This window comes from Mustelus asterias, chromosome 10, assembly GCF_964213995.1.
Source record: "Mustelus asterias chromosome 10, sMusAst1.hap1.1, whole genome shotgun sequence".
NCBI lineage: Eukaryota > Metazoa > Chordata > Chondrichthyes > Carcharhiniformes > Triakidae > Mustelus > Mustelus asterias.
Window position 1 is genome coordinate 12,212,728 of NC_135810.1, and position 16,629 is coordinate 12,229,356.

At 44.3% G+C, this 16,629-nt stretch overlaps 1 protein-coding gene across 2 annotated transcripts in view; it reads left to right on the forward strand.

The window, feature by feature from the left end:
• The window catches only part of pibf1 (progesterone immunomodulatory binding factor 1), a 121,067-nt gene that overhangs the window by 346 nt on the left and 104,092 nt on the right, over positions 1–16,629 (forward strand). Inside the window, exons 1-5 of one of the 2 annotated variants that reach the window (XM_078221573.1) lie at positions 4,203–4,339; positions 6,712–7,011; positions 10,282–10,382; positions 10,893–11,091; positions 14,900–15,019. In XM_078221573.1, the coding sequence (XP_078077699.1) occupies positions 6,760–7,011; positions 10,282–10,382; positions 10,893–11,091; positions 14,900–15,019 (672 nt within the window). In that variant the 5' untranslated portion in view covers positions 4,203–4,339; positions 6,712–6,759. Of the gene's footprint in view, positions 1–4,202; positions 4,340–6,711; positions 7,012–10,281; positions 10,383–10,892; positions 11,092–14,899; positions 15,020–16,629 lie in introns of those variants that run through there. The other variant, XM_078221574.1, reaches the window with a different exon arrangement.

Consider the following 16,629-nt stretch of genomic DNA (forward strand, 5'->3'; position numbering starts at 1 on the left):
AGTTCACCCCCTCCCTTACTGTCAAACACCCAAACAACACTCAACTCAGAACTAAGTAAATCCCCTTTCTCCCCATCATTTCCCCCCAAGCGTGCAAAAATACATTTTTAAAAAGCGGGAAAACCAGCTCAAATTGGTCAAAAGACCTAGTTTTTTCTTAAATCAGGAAGACTGGAGTCCCATTAAGGTTTACAAGCCCATTTCGGATAACTTTTACTGGTATCCCTTAAGTCAGATAGGTTTTACTCGTATCACTTAAGTTTTGGACCATTTTGGATAAGTTTTCCTGGTATTCCCTACAGTGCAGAAGGAGGCCATTCGCCACATTGAATCTGCACCGACAACAATCCCACCCAGGCCCTATCTCCACAACCCCACACATTTACCAAGGCGAATCCCTCTAACCTACACATTCTGGGACACTAAGGGGCAATTTAGCATAGCCAATCAACCTAAGCTGCACATCTTTGGAGTGTGGGAGGAAACCGGAGCACCCGGAGGAAACCCACACAAAGGGAGAATGTGCAAACTCCACACAGACAGTGACCCTAGCCGGGAATCGAACCCAGGTCCCTGGAGCTGTGAGGTAGCAGTACTAACCACTGTGCTACCATGCAGCCCAGGTTCCTTAGGTTTTAGACCATTTCAGTTAAGTTTTACCAGTATGCCTTAAGCTTTAGACCATTCCGGATAGATTTTACCATGATTCCTAAAGTTTTAGCCCATTTTGGATGCATTCTACCAGTATTCCTTAAACCTAAAACTTAAGGAATACTGGTAAAATGCATCCAAAATGGTCTAAAACTTTAGGAATCACGGTAAAATCTATCCGGAATGGTCTAAAGCTTAAGGCATACTGGTAAAACTTAACTGAAATGGTCTAAAACCTAAGGAACCTGGGCTGCATGGTAGCACAGTGGTTAGTACTGCTACCTCACAGCTTCAGGGAGGGACCTGGGTTCGATTCCCGGCTTGGGTCACTGTCTGTGTGGAGTTTGTACATTCTCCCTTTGTCTGCGTGGGTTTCCTCCAGGTGCTCTGGTTTCCTCCCACACTCCAAAGATGTGCAGCTTAGGTTGATTGGCTATGCTAAATTGCCCCTTAGTGTCCCAGAATGTGTAGGTTAGAGGGATTCGCCTTGGTAAATGTGTGGGGTTGTGGAGATAGGGCCTGAGTGGGATTGTTGTCGGTGCAGATTCAATGTGGCGAATGGCCTCCTTCTGCACTGTAGGGATTTCATGAATACCAGGAAAACTTATCCAAAATGGTCCAAAACTTAAGTGATACGAGTAAAACCTATCCAAAATGGTCTAAGACATAAACGATACAAGTAAAATTTATCCAAAATGGTCTTTAGGGGAAAGAGGTAAACCCATCCTAAATGGTTTAAAACTTACTTCTTTCCCCTAAGACCATTTTGGATAAATTTTACTTGTATCGTTTATGTCTTAGACCATTTTGGATAGGTTTTACTAGTATCGCTTAAGTTTTGGACCATTTTGGATACGTTTTACCAATATGCCTTAAGTTATAGACCATTTCAGGTAAGTTTTACTGGCATCCCTTAAGTTTTGCTGCCCTCCCTGAGAAGATAATAGACGATAGCCAGAAAAATGTTGTTGAATTGGATCAGCTATGCTCTTATTGAATGGCGGAGCAGGCTCACAGTGTGAAATGGATGCTGTTAATTCATATTGTTGCATGTATGGCCCCTTTTGACAGCTTATCTCAACAAACAGCATGGCATTATGATGATACCACCGCAGTGGGTTGGATCTCAAACAACGATGAAACAGAGTACAGAAAGGGAAAGAGAATCTGGTGAAAAAAATGCAACGACAATAATCTCTCCCACAATGTCAATACGATGAAGGAGATGGTCATCGACTTCAGGAAGCGTAGTGGAGAACAGGCCCCTGTTTACATCAACAGGGATGAAGTAGAAATGGCCAGGAGAGCTTCAAGTTTCTAGGTGTCCAGATCACCAACAATTTGTCCTGGTCCCTCCGTGCTGATGCCATCATTAAGAAGCCCACCAATGCCTCTACTTTCTCAGAAGGCTTAGGAAATTCGGCATGTCCACTGTGCCTCTCACCAATTTTTACAGATGCACCACAGAAAGCATCCTTTCCGGATGTATCACAGCTTGGTATGGCTCCTGCTCCAACCAAGACCGCAGGAAACCACAAAAGATTTAAACGAAGTCCAGTCCATCACACAAACCAGCCTCCCATCCATTGACTCTGTCTACACTTCCCGCTGCCTCAGAAAAGCAGCCAGCATAATCAAGAATCCCAGATATACTCCTTTTCACCTTCTTCTGTCGGGAAAAAGATACTAAAGTCTGAGGTCATGTACCAACCGACTCGAGAACAGCTTCTTCCCTGCTGCCATCAGACTTTTGAATGGACCTACCTTATATTAAGTTGATCTTTCTCTACATACTAGCTATGACTGTAACACTACATTCTACACTCTCTCCTTTCCTTCAACCCTATCTACTCTATGAATGGTAGGCTTTGTATAGCGCACAAGAAATAATACTTTTCACTGTGTATCATTACATGTGACAATAAATCAAATCAAAAAAAGAGTTCAAATTGGTCAAAAGCCCTAGTATTTTTTTAATTAGTAAGACTGGAGTTCCATTTTAATGTTTACGTGAACATTTCAATGCAGAAGTCATTGATAGTGGCAGGACAGATCATAGAATCCCTACAGTGCAGAAGGAGGCCGTTCAACCCATCAAGTCTGCACCGATCACAATCCCACATGTTGACCCTGTTAATCCCCTAACACTAGGGTCAATTTAGCATAGCCAATCAACTTAACCCAAGCATCTTTGGATTGTGGGAGGAAACCGGAGCACCCGGAGGAAACCCACACAGACACATGGAGAACGTGCAAACTCCACACAGGGACCCAAAGCCGGAATTGAACCCAGGTCCCTAGAGCTGTGAGGCAGCAGTGCTAACCACTGTGCCGCCATGCAGAGTGGTTTAGAAAAGCATAAAGTATTCTAGGCTTTATTAATAGGGGCATGGAGTTCAAGAGCAAGGAGGTTGTATAAGACTTTCGTTCAGCCTAAGCTGGAGTATTGTGTCCAGTTCTGGACTGTGCACTTTTTGAAGGATGTGAAGGCACCAGAGTGAGTGCAGAAAAGATTCCAAGGATGAGGAACTTCAGTTTATGTAGAGAGATTTGGGAAATGGGATATTTTCCTTGGAGAAGAGTAGATTGAGATACGATTTGACGAAGGTATTCAAAATCCTCCGTAGTCTGGAGAGAGCAGATACGGAGAAACTGTTCCACTTGTGAAAGGATCAAGAGGACACGTGCTTCTCAAAAGGGAATTAGACCGTTATCTGAAAAGGACGAATGTGCAGGGTTACGGGGGGGAGGGAGAATGCTACTGGGTGAATAACTCATTTGGTGGACACGTGCAGTCACGATGAACCAAACGGCCTCCTGGGCTGTCACATTTCTGTGAGAAATCATATTTGAAAGGGGTTCTCCCGCCAATACCCCTTCCTTCCATCTATGTTTTGTTCCCATTTATTTCTCTCCTTCTGTTCAGTCTGTTGTTAGGTTTTTCATTTTTTTATGAGCTGAAATCCTCTGGTTTTGGGAAAGGGATTGTCACAGTAACTACATTGCAGTGTTAATGTAAGCCGACTTGTGATACTAATAAATAAACTTTAAACTTGTTTGGGGTGTGAATCAATGCTATATTATAGTGGAAAATGCTATATTATAGTGTTTATCCAAAATATAATATGAAGGGTCGATGCCATTTTTTGGTCGGCCAACTTCAGACGCTGGGTGATGATTATAACCCACCCGGTCCTCCAGAGCAGGGGGCGCTGCGGGACGTGGTCCTCCAGAGCAGGAGGCGCTGCAGAACGCGATCATCCAGAGTCGGGGGCGCTGCGGGAGGCGGGTCCTCCGGAGCAGGGGGCGCTGCAGGACGCGATCCTCCAGAGCAGGGGTGCTGCGGGATCTGGTCCTCCAGGGCAGGGGGCGATGCAGGACGCGATCCTCCAGTGCACAGTGGAGCTGCAGGACGCGGTCCTCCAGAGCAGGGGGCGCTGCGGGACTTGGTCCTCCAGGGCAGTGAGGGGGTTGCAGGGCGAGGTCCTCCAGGGCACGGTGGCGCTGCAGGACGCGGTCCTCCAGGGCAGAGGGCGCTGCGGGACCTGGTCATCCAGGGCAGGGGGCGCTGCTGGTGCCTATTTCCCTGGCCTTGTTCGGGATGTTGGTGGGTTAGTGGCTGGGGGTCTAAGGCGGCATTTTCAAGTTGCAGCAGAGTGTGTTTGATTTCTAGCGGTGGCTGAGCCGGGTAAGTCGGTGCTGGTGTGACTGAGAGCGGGACAGGGCACGGGTTCGGGAGCTCACTGTGCGAGCGCCATGGTTACCATGGGCCTCTGGTACAATCATAACGACAACTAACTCTGCTTTTGTTTAAAACAGGAGATGATTCTCTTTCTCTTTGATCAACAGTTGGAGAAAAAAAATCTGCTTCAAATCACACCCCCCACCAAAGCAGATGCTGTGTTTAAATGTAACTAAAATTAATAGCATTGCAATGCCAAATGCTGGAAATCACACACAGCTTGGAAATTTAACACTCAGGGAGGAGAAGGACTGGCTCAAACTTCTTTTTGGGAGGTGGAGGTGATCCAAACTCTTCAAACACACAAAGCAAACTACTGCAGATACTGGAAGGTTCATTCCTTCTGTTGGGGAAAAAAAGAAGACAGGAGAAAGAACAAGATTGGTGGCGCGGTGGTTAGCACGGCTGCCTCACAGCGCCAGGGACTCGGGTTTGATTCCCGGCTTGGGTCACTGTCTGTGTGGAGTTTGCACGTTCTCCCCGTGTCTGTGTGGGTTTCCTCCGGGTGCTCCAGTTTCCTCCCACAGTCCAAAGATGCTCTGGTTAGGTGCATTGGCCATGCTAAATTCTCTGTGTACCCAAAACAGGCGCCAGAGTGTGGCAACTAGGGGATTTTCATGGTAACTTCATTGCAGTGTTAATGTAAGACTACGTGTGATAAATAATTAAACTTTAAACAAAGCAGAACATCGATAGCTGACACAAAAGGCAATGCAAAAGAACTTCCCAAGTGCATCGGGGTACCCCAAGCATTATGTTGATGCCCCATTATGTCTGATGAAGAAACGTTGGCTCTATTCTCTCTCCATCATCAGACCTGCTGAGATTTTCCAGCATTTTCTGTTTTTGTTTCAGATTCCAGCATCCGCGGTATTTTGCCTTTATCTTAATGTCAATGCCCTTTTCTTTTGCCATGAAGTAAGTGCGAAAACAGAAATCAAATGTGAACAAGCCTTTTCTAGCTATAGAGGCACACAGTCACAAATACATTTGTCAGCTGCATCGCCTTCTCACATTGGACAAGCAGCTCTGCAGCATTTGACAAATATGCCTGTCTTGCCACAGATCCCCTGGACCCCAGTTTGGAACCCTTGCTGTAGCTACAAGAAAGGGTCAGACTCTCCTCTTGACACTCCAAAGCCTTTTAGCCACTGGTAAAGCCTTAGGTCAGGAGCATGGTGGATAATTTCCATTTGCCTGGATGAATGCAGTGCCATCAACATTCGAGAAGCTCAACACCACCGCAGGACAAAAGAGTTTTGTTGATTGACACCCCATCACTCCCTATCCCAATGATGCACCATGGCTTCGTTGTGTACCACCTGCCAAGTATACTGACTTCTGACACCCCACCTCTCCTCTCTCTTACACCCCCTCCCCCCACCCCGTGATTTGTACCATCCAGAAGGCCACGGGCAATAGATGCATGGGAACATCACCACCTTCACACTTCCCTCCCAAGTCACACAGCCATCCTGACTTACGAATATACTTACAATTATATCGCCGCCCTTTCACTGTCACTGGATCAAAATCTGGAACTTCCTACCTAACAGCGCTGTGGGTGTACTTGCATTTAACGAACAGCAAGAGCAAAATGGTGCAGGTGCTGGAAATCTGAAATAAAAAATAAAATATGCAGGAAATACCCAACAGATCTGGCCGCATCTATGGAGATAAGAACAGCGTTAACATTCAGATCTGTGACATGCCTGCACCTGTTGGCCGAAATTCTCCAGCCGTTCACGCTGGTGGGATTCTCCGGTCCCGCCGGCAGCGCGCACCCCCGCCTGCAGGTTTCCCGCCGGTGTGGGGTGACGTCAATGGAAATTCCCATTGACAGCGGCAGAACCAGAGAATCCTGCCACTAGCAAACAACGCGCCACCTCCCGCCGGTGGGAAACACATGGCTGGAAAATCTTGTCCGTTAACTCTGATCTTTATCTCCGCGGATGCTGTCTGACGTGCTGAGTATTTCGGTACAAACTGCAACTTTTCAAGAAGGTGGTTCGCCACCTTGAACAATTAGGGATGGACAATAAGTCTTGCCAGTGGTGCCAACGTTCTGTGAATGAGTACCAAAAAAACAGGTACTTCCCTGACTTGGGCACAAAGAACTTTCAACAACAACTGATTGTTTTTTTTTGGTTTTAACCGTTTTTTTTCTACTTATTTTCCTTTTAAAATATTGCTTTATTAAAACCCCAATTTATTATGTTGTTTGTAACCCGTTTCTGTGGGTCATTAGGAGGAGGCGATCAGCCCATCCTCACCTTTTGAGGAAGAGAGGGTTAAAAGTTCTTTGTTTCATGTTTAAGATCCAGTGTCTTCATCCCGTGTCGCAGTAAATCTTCCAGAAGAAAGCCATGTCCCGGAAGAAATGTAAAGATGACACCAAAGCCCACATTTCCAGCTCATTTGAGTCCGAGGACATCAGTTTAGAAACAACTGTGCCGACGGATGACATTTCTTCATCTGAAGAGAGAGAAGCCACCACCAAAGTCACCAAACAGCTCATTGAGAGGAAGGAGCTTCTTCACAACCTCCAACTCCTGAAAATTGAACTATCACAGAAAAACCTGATCATTGACAACCTGAAGGTGGAATACCTCACGAAAGTAAGCTCTTTAAATTAGTCTGAACAGGGCACATTAATGTTTTAAATTGTTGAACAAGCAGTTAGAATGTCTTAATTGCCACCACAGTGGCACAGTGGTTAGCACTGCTGCCTCACAGCACCAGGGACCTGAGTTTGATTCCCGGCTTGGGTCACTGTCTGTGTGGAGTTTGCACGTTCTCCCCACATCTGCGTGGGTTTCCTCCGTGCTGGTTGGGTGCATTGGCTATGCTAATTTCTCCTCTCAGTGTCCCGGATTGCTTGGTTAGAGGGATTACCGGGGTAAATATGTGGGGTTCCGGGGATAGGGCCTGGGCACCGGAGTGTGGTGACTAGGGAATTTTCACAGTAACTTCATTGCAGTGTTAATGTAAGCTTACTTGTGACACTAATATATAAATGAACTTAACATGTAGTTCAGACTACCGCATAGATACTTCTAAGGGGAAGCCATATATGTGTATGAGAGAGAAAGAAGTAGAAGGATATGCTGACACAGTTGGATGGTGTGAGATGAAAGGCGGCTGATGTGAAGCATAAACACCATCACAGACCAGTTGGGCCAAGTTACCTGTTTTCTGGAATATGGAAAGATGATAGCACTAACTTGCCATAATGCTGACCTGCTCCAAGTAACTTTTCTACTCTCAGTGACTGCTATTTCTTCTTTGAATGGAGAAGAAAAAGTTTAACAGCGCTTATACTTTTTAACAATGTTTAGTATACAACAAATTCGTAGAAAATATTTCTTGGGACAATGCTGCATTTTTTTAAACACCTAATTGTGCAGAGGTGAAGAGTTCCTCTTTATTACTGAATGCATGCTTTGTACTAACTTTGTACAATATCGCCAAAACGTTTTCTCCTCTCGTGATATTGCAGAACAAATTCTCCTTTCCCTCAATGGTTCCTGACGAAGGGGCAGCGCTCCGAAAGCTAGTGGATTTTGCTACCAAATAAACCTGTTGGACTTTAACCTGGTGTTATGAGACTTCTTACTGTGAGGATCCAGTGGGACATTTGCAACCTTTGCTGGTTTACCCATTTTACAAGTGCAAAATTAACAGGGTTGTTCATGAATTTACAGGGAAGCTTACCAAAGGAATTAGTTTAGCCCTTTATATATGCAGCTATTTTATAATTAGGCGGATAAATTATTAAATGTGGAATACTGGATCGTGACTTATTTTCACAGTCATAGGCACTGGAATCTGGGCGGGCGAGGTTCCCAGAACGGAAATCTCCATTGGCCTCGGGCCAGATTTATGATCTCGCCCGAGCGAGGTTGTAAAACCCCGCCGATAGAGTTTTACAGCACAAAGAGAGGCCATTCAGCCCATCTTGTCTATGTCGGCCATCAAAGCAGCTATCTATTTAGTCCAATTCTATTTTCCAGCACTTGGCTCTGTAGTCCCATATGCTGTGGTGTTTCAAGTGCTCATCTAAATACTTCTTAAATGTTGTGAGGTTCCCACTTTTACCACCCTTTCAAGCAGTGAGTTCCAGATTCCCATCGCCGTCTGGGTGAAAAGGTTTTTTCCTCAAATCCCCTCTAAGTCTCTTGTCCCTTACCTTAAATCTGTGTCCCCTGGAGGAAATGTTTCTTCCTATCTACCCTATCTGTCCGTCATAATTTTGTACTCCTCGATCAGGTCCCCCCCCCCCCCCCTCAGCCTTCTCTGCTCTAAGGAAAACAACCCCCCGCCTAACCAGCCTCTCTTCAGAGCTGAAACGCTCTGGCAACATCCTGGTGAATCTCCTCTGCACCTTCTCTCATGCAATCACACCACTGAGACATCTGATACTGAATCTCCTTTAAGCCATGGTCAAAATTATTTTTTACCGTGGTATCTTCTATGGAAAAAAAACTGCCTCTCACACACAAACACACACACATAATGTGAGTGAAAAGAGATTACAGGGACTTTATGATATGTATGTGGTTGTATCCAGAGTTTTCTTCCATTATTGTCAGGAAAGCACTGATCTGTAAATATGTTTGATCAAAGGTGTCTGTTTGCTATCGGGACAATAATTTTGTTTTATTTTAAAGAGGATACATCGAAAATATGTTGAAAAGTAGGTGGAGCAACCCTGAGAGCACAGGTTTGACTAAAATAATCAGGTTAAAATGTCCAAAATCCTATTTCCAGATCAGTGCTTTTCTGGCAATTCTGGAAAGTGAGAGAGAAAATTCCATACACAAACACATAAATATTTAACATTGCAAAAAATGTGCCCTCTCGCTCTCTCCACTTATATTGTCACTGAGGGGAGGCAGCGCTTTGATGGACAGTTAATGTTAATTTCATCTTCTGTAACCTACAAACCAGAGGGAGAGAAAGAACCATCAGCAGCTGACAGTGAGATGAACTGCACCAGCAATCGCAAACAGCTCTGACTGGGGGAGGGACGGAGGAGGGCATAAAGCTGGGGAAGCAGCCCCACACTACAGCTGCCTGCTTGCAAGATGGCAAAAGATCCTGGATACATTGGATTAGATAAAAAAGGGCTAGGGGCAGCAACTTTGAAAGTTTGAACTCATCTTCCTGGCATCGATCCAGTGGTTTCAAGACTGTTGTGGCATCGCAAGTGACAAGTGTGGGAACTGCAGGACCAGCTGAAAAAATATACCGGACAAATTGTTTTTTTCCGGGTTTTGGACCAGATGTTACAATATATCAATAGGGGTGACTTTTCTTCCAGATATTTTATATTTTTTCATAGAATCCCCACAGTGCAGGAGGAGGCCATTCGGCCCATCGAGTCTGCACCGACCGCAATCCCACCCAGGCCCTATCCCCGTAACCCCACATATTTATCCCGCTAAACCCTCTAACCTACGCATCCTGGGACACTGAGGGACAATTTAGCGTGGCTAATCAACCTAACCCGCACATCTTTGGACCGTGGGAAGAAACCGAGCACCCGGAGGAAACCCATGCCGACATGGGGAGAATGTGCAAACTCCACACAGACAGTGACCCAAGCCTGGAATCGAACCCAGGTCCCTGGAGCTGTGAGGCAGCAGTGCTAACTTACTGTGCCACCGAGCCTTCCTCACGCCCATCTTTGATTTTTCGTTGGCCATTTGTGAGGTACCTTGACTAAGTTTGAACCCTGCTGTCGGAATCTGTTTTTCAGTGCAAGTGGGAAACATTTTACAGAAGCAAGCAACATTCTGCATCTGCAGTAATGCTTTGTTTTCAACCACCACGCTCCCCGACTCTGCCCAGACCCCCAGTTCTTACGCTGTTTCTCTGCTGTACAGATAGAAGACTTGGAGGAAAGGCTGAATGACTCTCTTCACCAGAAGCAGTTGCTGCAGGTCCGCTTGGAGAACCAGCTGAAAGTTCAGCAGGACGATGCCAGGTAAGTCTGCAGCACATGGACGGTATGATATTTGAAATGTGCTGTCCTTGTATTCAGTTTTCCAAACTTTAGAGCTGTAGCCCCTCCAATAGAATCCCTGTGGGGCAAAAACAAATGTTTCCAATGTAGAATTAATTCTGATTTATTTTTTGGTAAGTGATTAGCACTGCTGCTTCACAGCGCCAGGGACCCGGGTTCAATTCCGTCCTTGGATGACTTGGAGTTTGGGCCACATGGCATCATTTTGCACTCGGGATTCTATGAATGTTTAGCATAAGTGCCAATAACATCTGAACCTACTGCTGTATCTGGAGATAAATTGGAGGGCAAAAATCAGAATGGCTGGTACATACAAGGTGTAATTTTGAGTCAGATAATCCAATAATTTTCATATTTTTTGTTTCTCTGCTCCTGATGCTATCAGTTCTGATACATCACAGGAAAAGAAAATATATATATATTTTAAAAATGACACCTGCTGCCAACAAATGATTTTATTCTATGGCACAGGAGACGTCAAGATCTACGAAAGCAAGAAATGGAAACCATTTTAGAGAGACAGAAACAACTTGAAGAGACGAATCAGCAGCTGCAGGAACGAGCAGGTGACATCCGCCGCAGTTTGCGCGATCTGGAATTGACTGAAGATCAGTATGCAGAATTGAAAACCAGGTCTGAAGACCAGCTTTCCATCCCTGAATATGTATCTGTAAGTAAAATCTTTAACAGCGAGATTTCCCTGCAATCGAATTCTTTAACTGCACAGTACTGTTGAGGAAAATATTTAATTGCCATAAGCAGCGGTTATGTACAATTCCCATTAATGGCACTGTAGGGATAGATTTAAGCTAGCATGGTGGGGAGCATTTAAAGATTGGGAAACAAATGAAAATATTGTGATCCTGTGTGGAATTGGTTGAGAATGAGAGTAGAAAGGCGGCACGGTGGTTAGCACTGCTGCCTCACAGCTCCAGGGACCCAGGTTTGATTCCCGGCTGGGGTCACTGTCTGTGTGGAGTTTACACCTTCTCCTCGTGTCTGCGTGGGTTTCCTCCGGGTGCTCCAGTTTCCTCCCACAGTCCAAAGATGTGCGGGTTAGCTTGATTGGCCATGCTAATTTGACCCTAGTGTCAGGGGGACTAGCAGGGTAAATATGTGAGGTTACACATATGTTAGGGCCTGGGTGGGATTGTGGTTGGTGCAGACTCAATGGGTCAGATTGCCTCCTGCACTGTAGAGATGCTGTGATAAAAAAATGAAGAAACATCAAGGTGAATGGATGCATTGGGGAGAACTGCATGAAGAAGGAGAGTTAAGTGACTTGAAATGCAAAATATAAAAGAATGTTATTCAGGTGCAGAGAAGCAGCAGTCAGAGGGACTAACTAAACAGTTTCTCTCAAAGAGCTGGAATGCAGAGTATTGGCTAAATAGCTATTTCTGTGCTGTTATATAATTCTACAAAGCTATGGATTTTTATTTAGGGCTTTTATTCTTTGAAAATACAGTACGAGAAAGTGAAAGTACGGTAAACCTGCCAGCAGCAATTAATTTTCAACGTATCCTGGATTATGTCCAATTAAGTGTAAACTTGATATTCAATAGTTCACTTAAAAAAAACACAGCTGCTTATTTTCCTCCACGTGTTACTGGATCTGCAGTGATCAGTTTTTGCTCACTAGATGGTGCCATAGTATCATACTTGAAAACCATTGGCTGGAATTCTCCCACCTGGAGACTAAGTCCTGTTGAAGGACTGAGTGAGAGCAGAGACACAATAGAAAGAAACATGATCTGAACAATATTTTCATCATGAATTCTATTCCCTTCTTCTGCCATTATCTTAAATTGAACCAGGCGGTTGGCAATCTCTATTTCCTCTTGATCTCACATTGAACTTCTGACTCCACATCTCACAAAAAACATGCCTACTCTCACCTCCCAAACTTTACCCATTTCTGCTGCTGTTTCTGCCCAGCTGCTGTTGAAACCCTCTTCCTCACCTCTATCAAGTCCAGACTCAGTACTTACTCGCAAGGCTCTCACCGTCGAGTGTGCCATAAACTTCAGCTGATCCAAAACTCTGCAGCCCCAATTCAATCCTGCAACCATCTCTGCTCATTCAGCATCCTGCGTTTACCATCCATTCATGCCTTCTATTCAACGTTCTCGTCCTTCTATTTAAATGTCCAGTGGCCTCACAGCTTCCTATCTTTGTAGCCTTCTCCACCCCTTCGCAACTCTGTTCCTCCAACCCTGGCCCCTTCTGCACCTCCCAATCTTTTCAATCTAATATTGCCAGCATTTTTTTCCATCTACCTTAAAGTCTGGATTTTCTTTGCTACACTGCTCTACCTCTTCACTGCCCTCTCCCTGTTTAAGATCCACCTTAATTCCCACCTCTATCTCTAAGCTTATAGTTGACCCTCCAAATTGTTTTACAACCTGGTGCCCCTTGGAATGTTTTTCTCCTGAAAGGAGTTATATAAATGTTAAATTGTTAACAGAAGTCATTGTTAAATATTTCTTGTGCTGACTTTAGGGCCACTGCCATAAGCAAGTGAAGTGGTTAGTTATGCGTTCAACAAAAATTTAACGGAAGATATATCTAAGGAAGGCCATCAGCAAGAACAGAAGTTGGTATAGCTGAACCAAACTGCAGTTATGGGAATTCGCATCTAAACAAAACAGTTTATGATATCCTACAGTAATATGATCATTTGGTTATTTTCTTAAAGTTCTGCTATCATGAAGAAGTAAAATTCAAACTTGATTAATAATTAAATATTTGATTTGATTTATTATTGTCACAGGTATTAGCATACAGTGAAAAGTATAGTTTCTTGTGCGCTATACAGACAGAGCATACCGTTCATAGAGAACGAAACGAGAGAGTGCAGAATGTATTGTTACAGTCGTAGCTAGGGGTTAGAAAAAGATCAACTTAATGCAAGGTAGGTCCATTCAAAAGTCTGATGGCAGCAGGGAAGAAGCTGCTCTTGAGTCGGTTGGTACACGACCTCAGACTTCTGGATCGTTTTCCCGACCGAAGAAGGTGGAAGAGAGAATGTCCAGAGTGCGTGGGGTCCTTAATTATGCTGGCTACTTTGCCGAGGCAGCAGGAAGTGTAGACAGAGTCCATGGATGGGAGGCTGGTTTGCGTGGTGGATTGGGCTACATTCACAGCCTTTTGTAGTTTCTTGCGGTCTTGGGCAGAGCAGGAGCCATACCAAGCTGTGATACAACCAGAAAGAATGCTTTCTATGGTGCATCTGTAAAGGTTGGTGAGAGTGTAGCTAACACGCCAAATTTCCTTAGTCCCCTAAGAAAGTAGAGGCGTTGGTGGGCTTTCTTAACTATAGTGTTGGCATGGGGGGACCAGGAAGGATGTCCGTTATCTGGACACCTAAAAACTTGAAGCTTTCAACCATTTCTACTTCGTCCCCATTGATGTGGACAGGGGCATGTTCTCCACTACACTTCCTGAAGTCAGTGACAATCATTTTCATTTTGTTGACATTGAGGGAGAGATTATTGTTGCCGCACCAATTCATCAGATTCTCTATCTCATTCCTGTACTCTGTCTCGTCATTGTTTGAGATCCAACCCACTCGTCAGCAAACTTGAAAATCTATCAGACTGAGAGGAACTGGAATTTCTATTTTCACCATGCAACACAGTGCTGCAGTGCAAGGAATCCCATCAGTCTTGTATCTGAATGATTTTGTAACTGTCCTCCATTTGTCTTCTCAAATTATATTTATTTCCATTAATTAAGTATAATGTTAGAAAGGCTTAAATTCAAGGTTAAAATTCAAAGCCTGCAACTACCTGGCTCCCCAACGTCGGATTTGGGGGCACACGAAATATGTGCTGGGGAATCCCTCTGGGAAGTTCTCAGGTAAGGGTTTATGCAGCAATGGTCCAGAAGTGCCAACTTCCCCCGGACAATTGCACTGCGCTGGGAACTATCCAACAAAGCGATTTAAATTGCTAACTTCAGTTGTTTTTTGCCTGTGTTATACTCATAGTTATTATGAAAGAGTTAGAAGAAATAAAAACACTTCTAACTTCAGCATAACTATTTCAAACATCACACGCACCTTCCATCACCTAAACACGCACTGTCTCCCTGGCCTGTCAGTCGCACTGGACCTGATAAACCTACCTGCTATCCGACAGCCAGTGCAATATAACTGGGGACGTGGCCGTCCTGAACCTGTTGGTGTTGCCCTGCGCTGCGGCCTTCCGGGATGCTTGTGCTGCAGGTTCCAACAGCTTCAGCCAGTGGAGGTTTGAACAATGTTTTCCAGAGCGGTTCAATGCACTTTAAACTCTTGTAATTCCAGCAGAGAATTAGTTTGCGCTGCTGGTTGGAGGTTATGGCCCTATGTTCTTGAAGCATCATTGGGGTGAAAGACATGGTTTTGTAGCTCTTATTTAGTAAATTGTGAAATATAGCTCAAGTCATTATGGTGTCGTAATGTTTATAATCTTCTATCATACCTTCATTCTTAGGTACGATTTTATGAAGTTGTGCGACCTTTGAGAGAAGAGATTGAAGAGATTCGACAAAAGAGAACCAATCTTTGGGAAGAAAGCAACAGCCAGAAAAATCAATTGAACAGCATGATTGAGGTTAGTAACTTCTGATATATTTTTAAATTAAAATGGATATATTATTTTTAGATGGATTGACTGTCTTGACGTCCTCATGTTTGTAACTTTTACTTGCAATACAGTCACACCTGTGTGAATTTATTTAAAAGAAGAGTTTGCAGTTTTTTACAATCGTTTGCACTGTTTACCTCACTTTTTAAAAAAAATTCTAAATTCTGACCCTATATATTCAAGCAACCTTTGGACGGACCACATGTTTGAAATTGTACGGGTGTTGCACCATTTATCTCTCAACTTTGGGGTAAATTTTCTGATCTCGCCTGCAATGGGAATCGTTGCGGGTGAGACAGTTTATATAACAGATTGTTAAAAGGCTCGTTGACCTTGGATGGGAATTTCCGACTTGAGAGGGTGAGGAAAGAGCGAAAAATCCCCCCCGCCCTTTATTTTTTTAAAGAGTGGTTTCTCACATTTTGTTTTTTTCTCCCCAGTGTGTTTTCCCCGCTGCAACTTCGATTGCAGTTTAGTTTTACGCTCCTACCTCCAATCCACTTCTCTTGCTCGTGTTTAAATGTCACTCCTGCAGTTGAATTTCCTTCCTGTTAACTCAATCTGAATGATGGAGCTGGTGGGTGTGGATGGTTTAAAAAGCAGCGATCGTCCTAACGAACGACTGGCACTGCAGTGATAGTTTATGTTTGCGTATTAGCTTCATACAAAATAACATTGGTTTTCATCGGGGGTGGCACGGTGACACAGTCATTAGCACTGCTGCCTCATAGTGCCAGGGACCCGGGTTCAATTCCAGTCTTGGGTGAACTGTCTGTGTGGAGTTTGCACGCTCTCCCCGTGTCTGCGTGGGTTTCCTCTGGGTGCTCCAGTTTCCTCCTGAGGTCCAAAGGTGTGTGGGTTAGTTTGTTTGGCAATGCTAAATTGACCATTAGTGTCCGGAGGGTTAGCAAGCTAAATACGTGAGGTTATGGGGATAGCATCCGGATGGGATGGTTGTCGGTGCAAGCCCAATGGACCAAGTGGCCTCCTTCTGCACTGCAGGGATTCTATTAGTCATTATTAATATAAAGTTATTTTCTGATAAGGATTACACTGCAATGAAGTTACTGTGAAAATACTTGTCTCAATTGCTGTTAATAGAAATCTCACTTTTAAAAAAAAATCTTTGTTTTGGTTTCCATCTTGAAGTTATGTTTTCTGCTTCAGTTGATAGTGCCAAATAGTTTTGACAGCCCTTTAACTTGTATCTGTCAGGATATTCACAGTCAGCAAGGTAAAGTTGAAAGCCCTTAGCACTGAGGCTGAATTGGCAGAGCAGATTGTGCACGACAACCTGAACTCACTGAAGCAAAGCAAGCTGAAACTTCCATTTTGTTTAGGGCCCAATCTGACATTAGATTCAGGCTGAATTTCCATCCCTCCTTACTGTAGCCGCGGTTATAGTGTGAATGCATTCCGTGACTCTCTGATCAGGTAAAAGGAAGCCATGTTTCTACTGGAAAGACCACTTGCAATGTTCCAATCTTCGCACTTCTTCCTCGTGTCCTGTCAGGCAAGGCTTTGTGGCAATGGTAGCTTAGTGGTAATGTTACTGGACATGGGATCTGGATTAATGC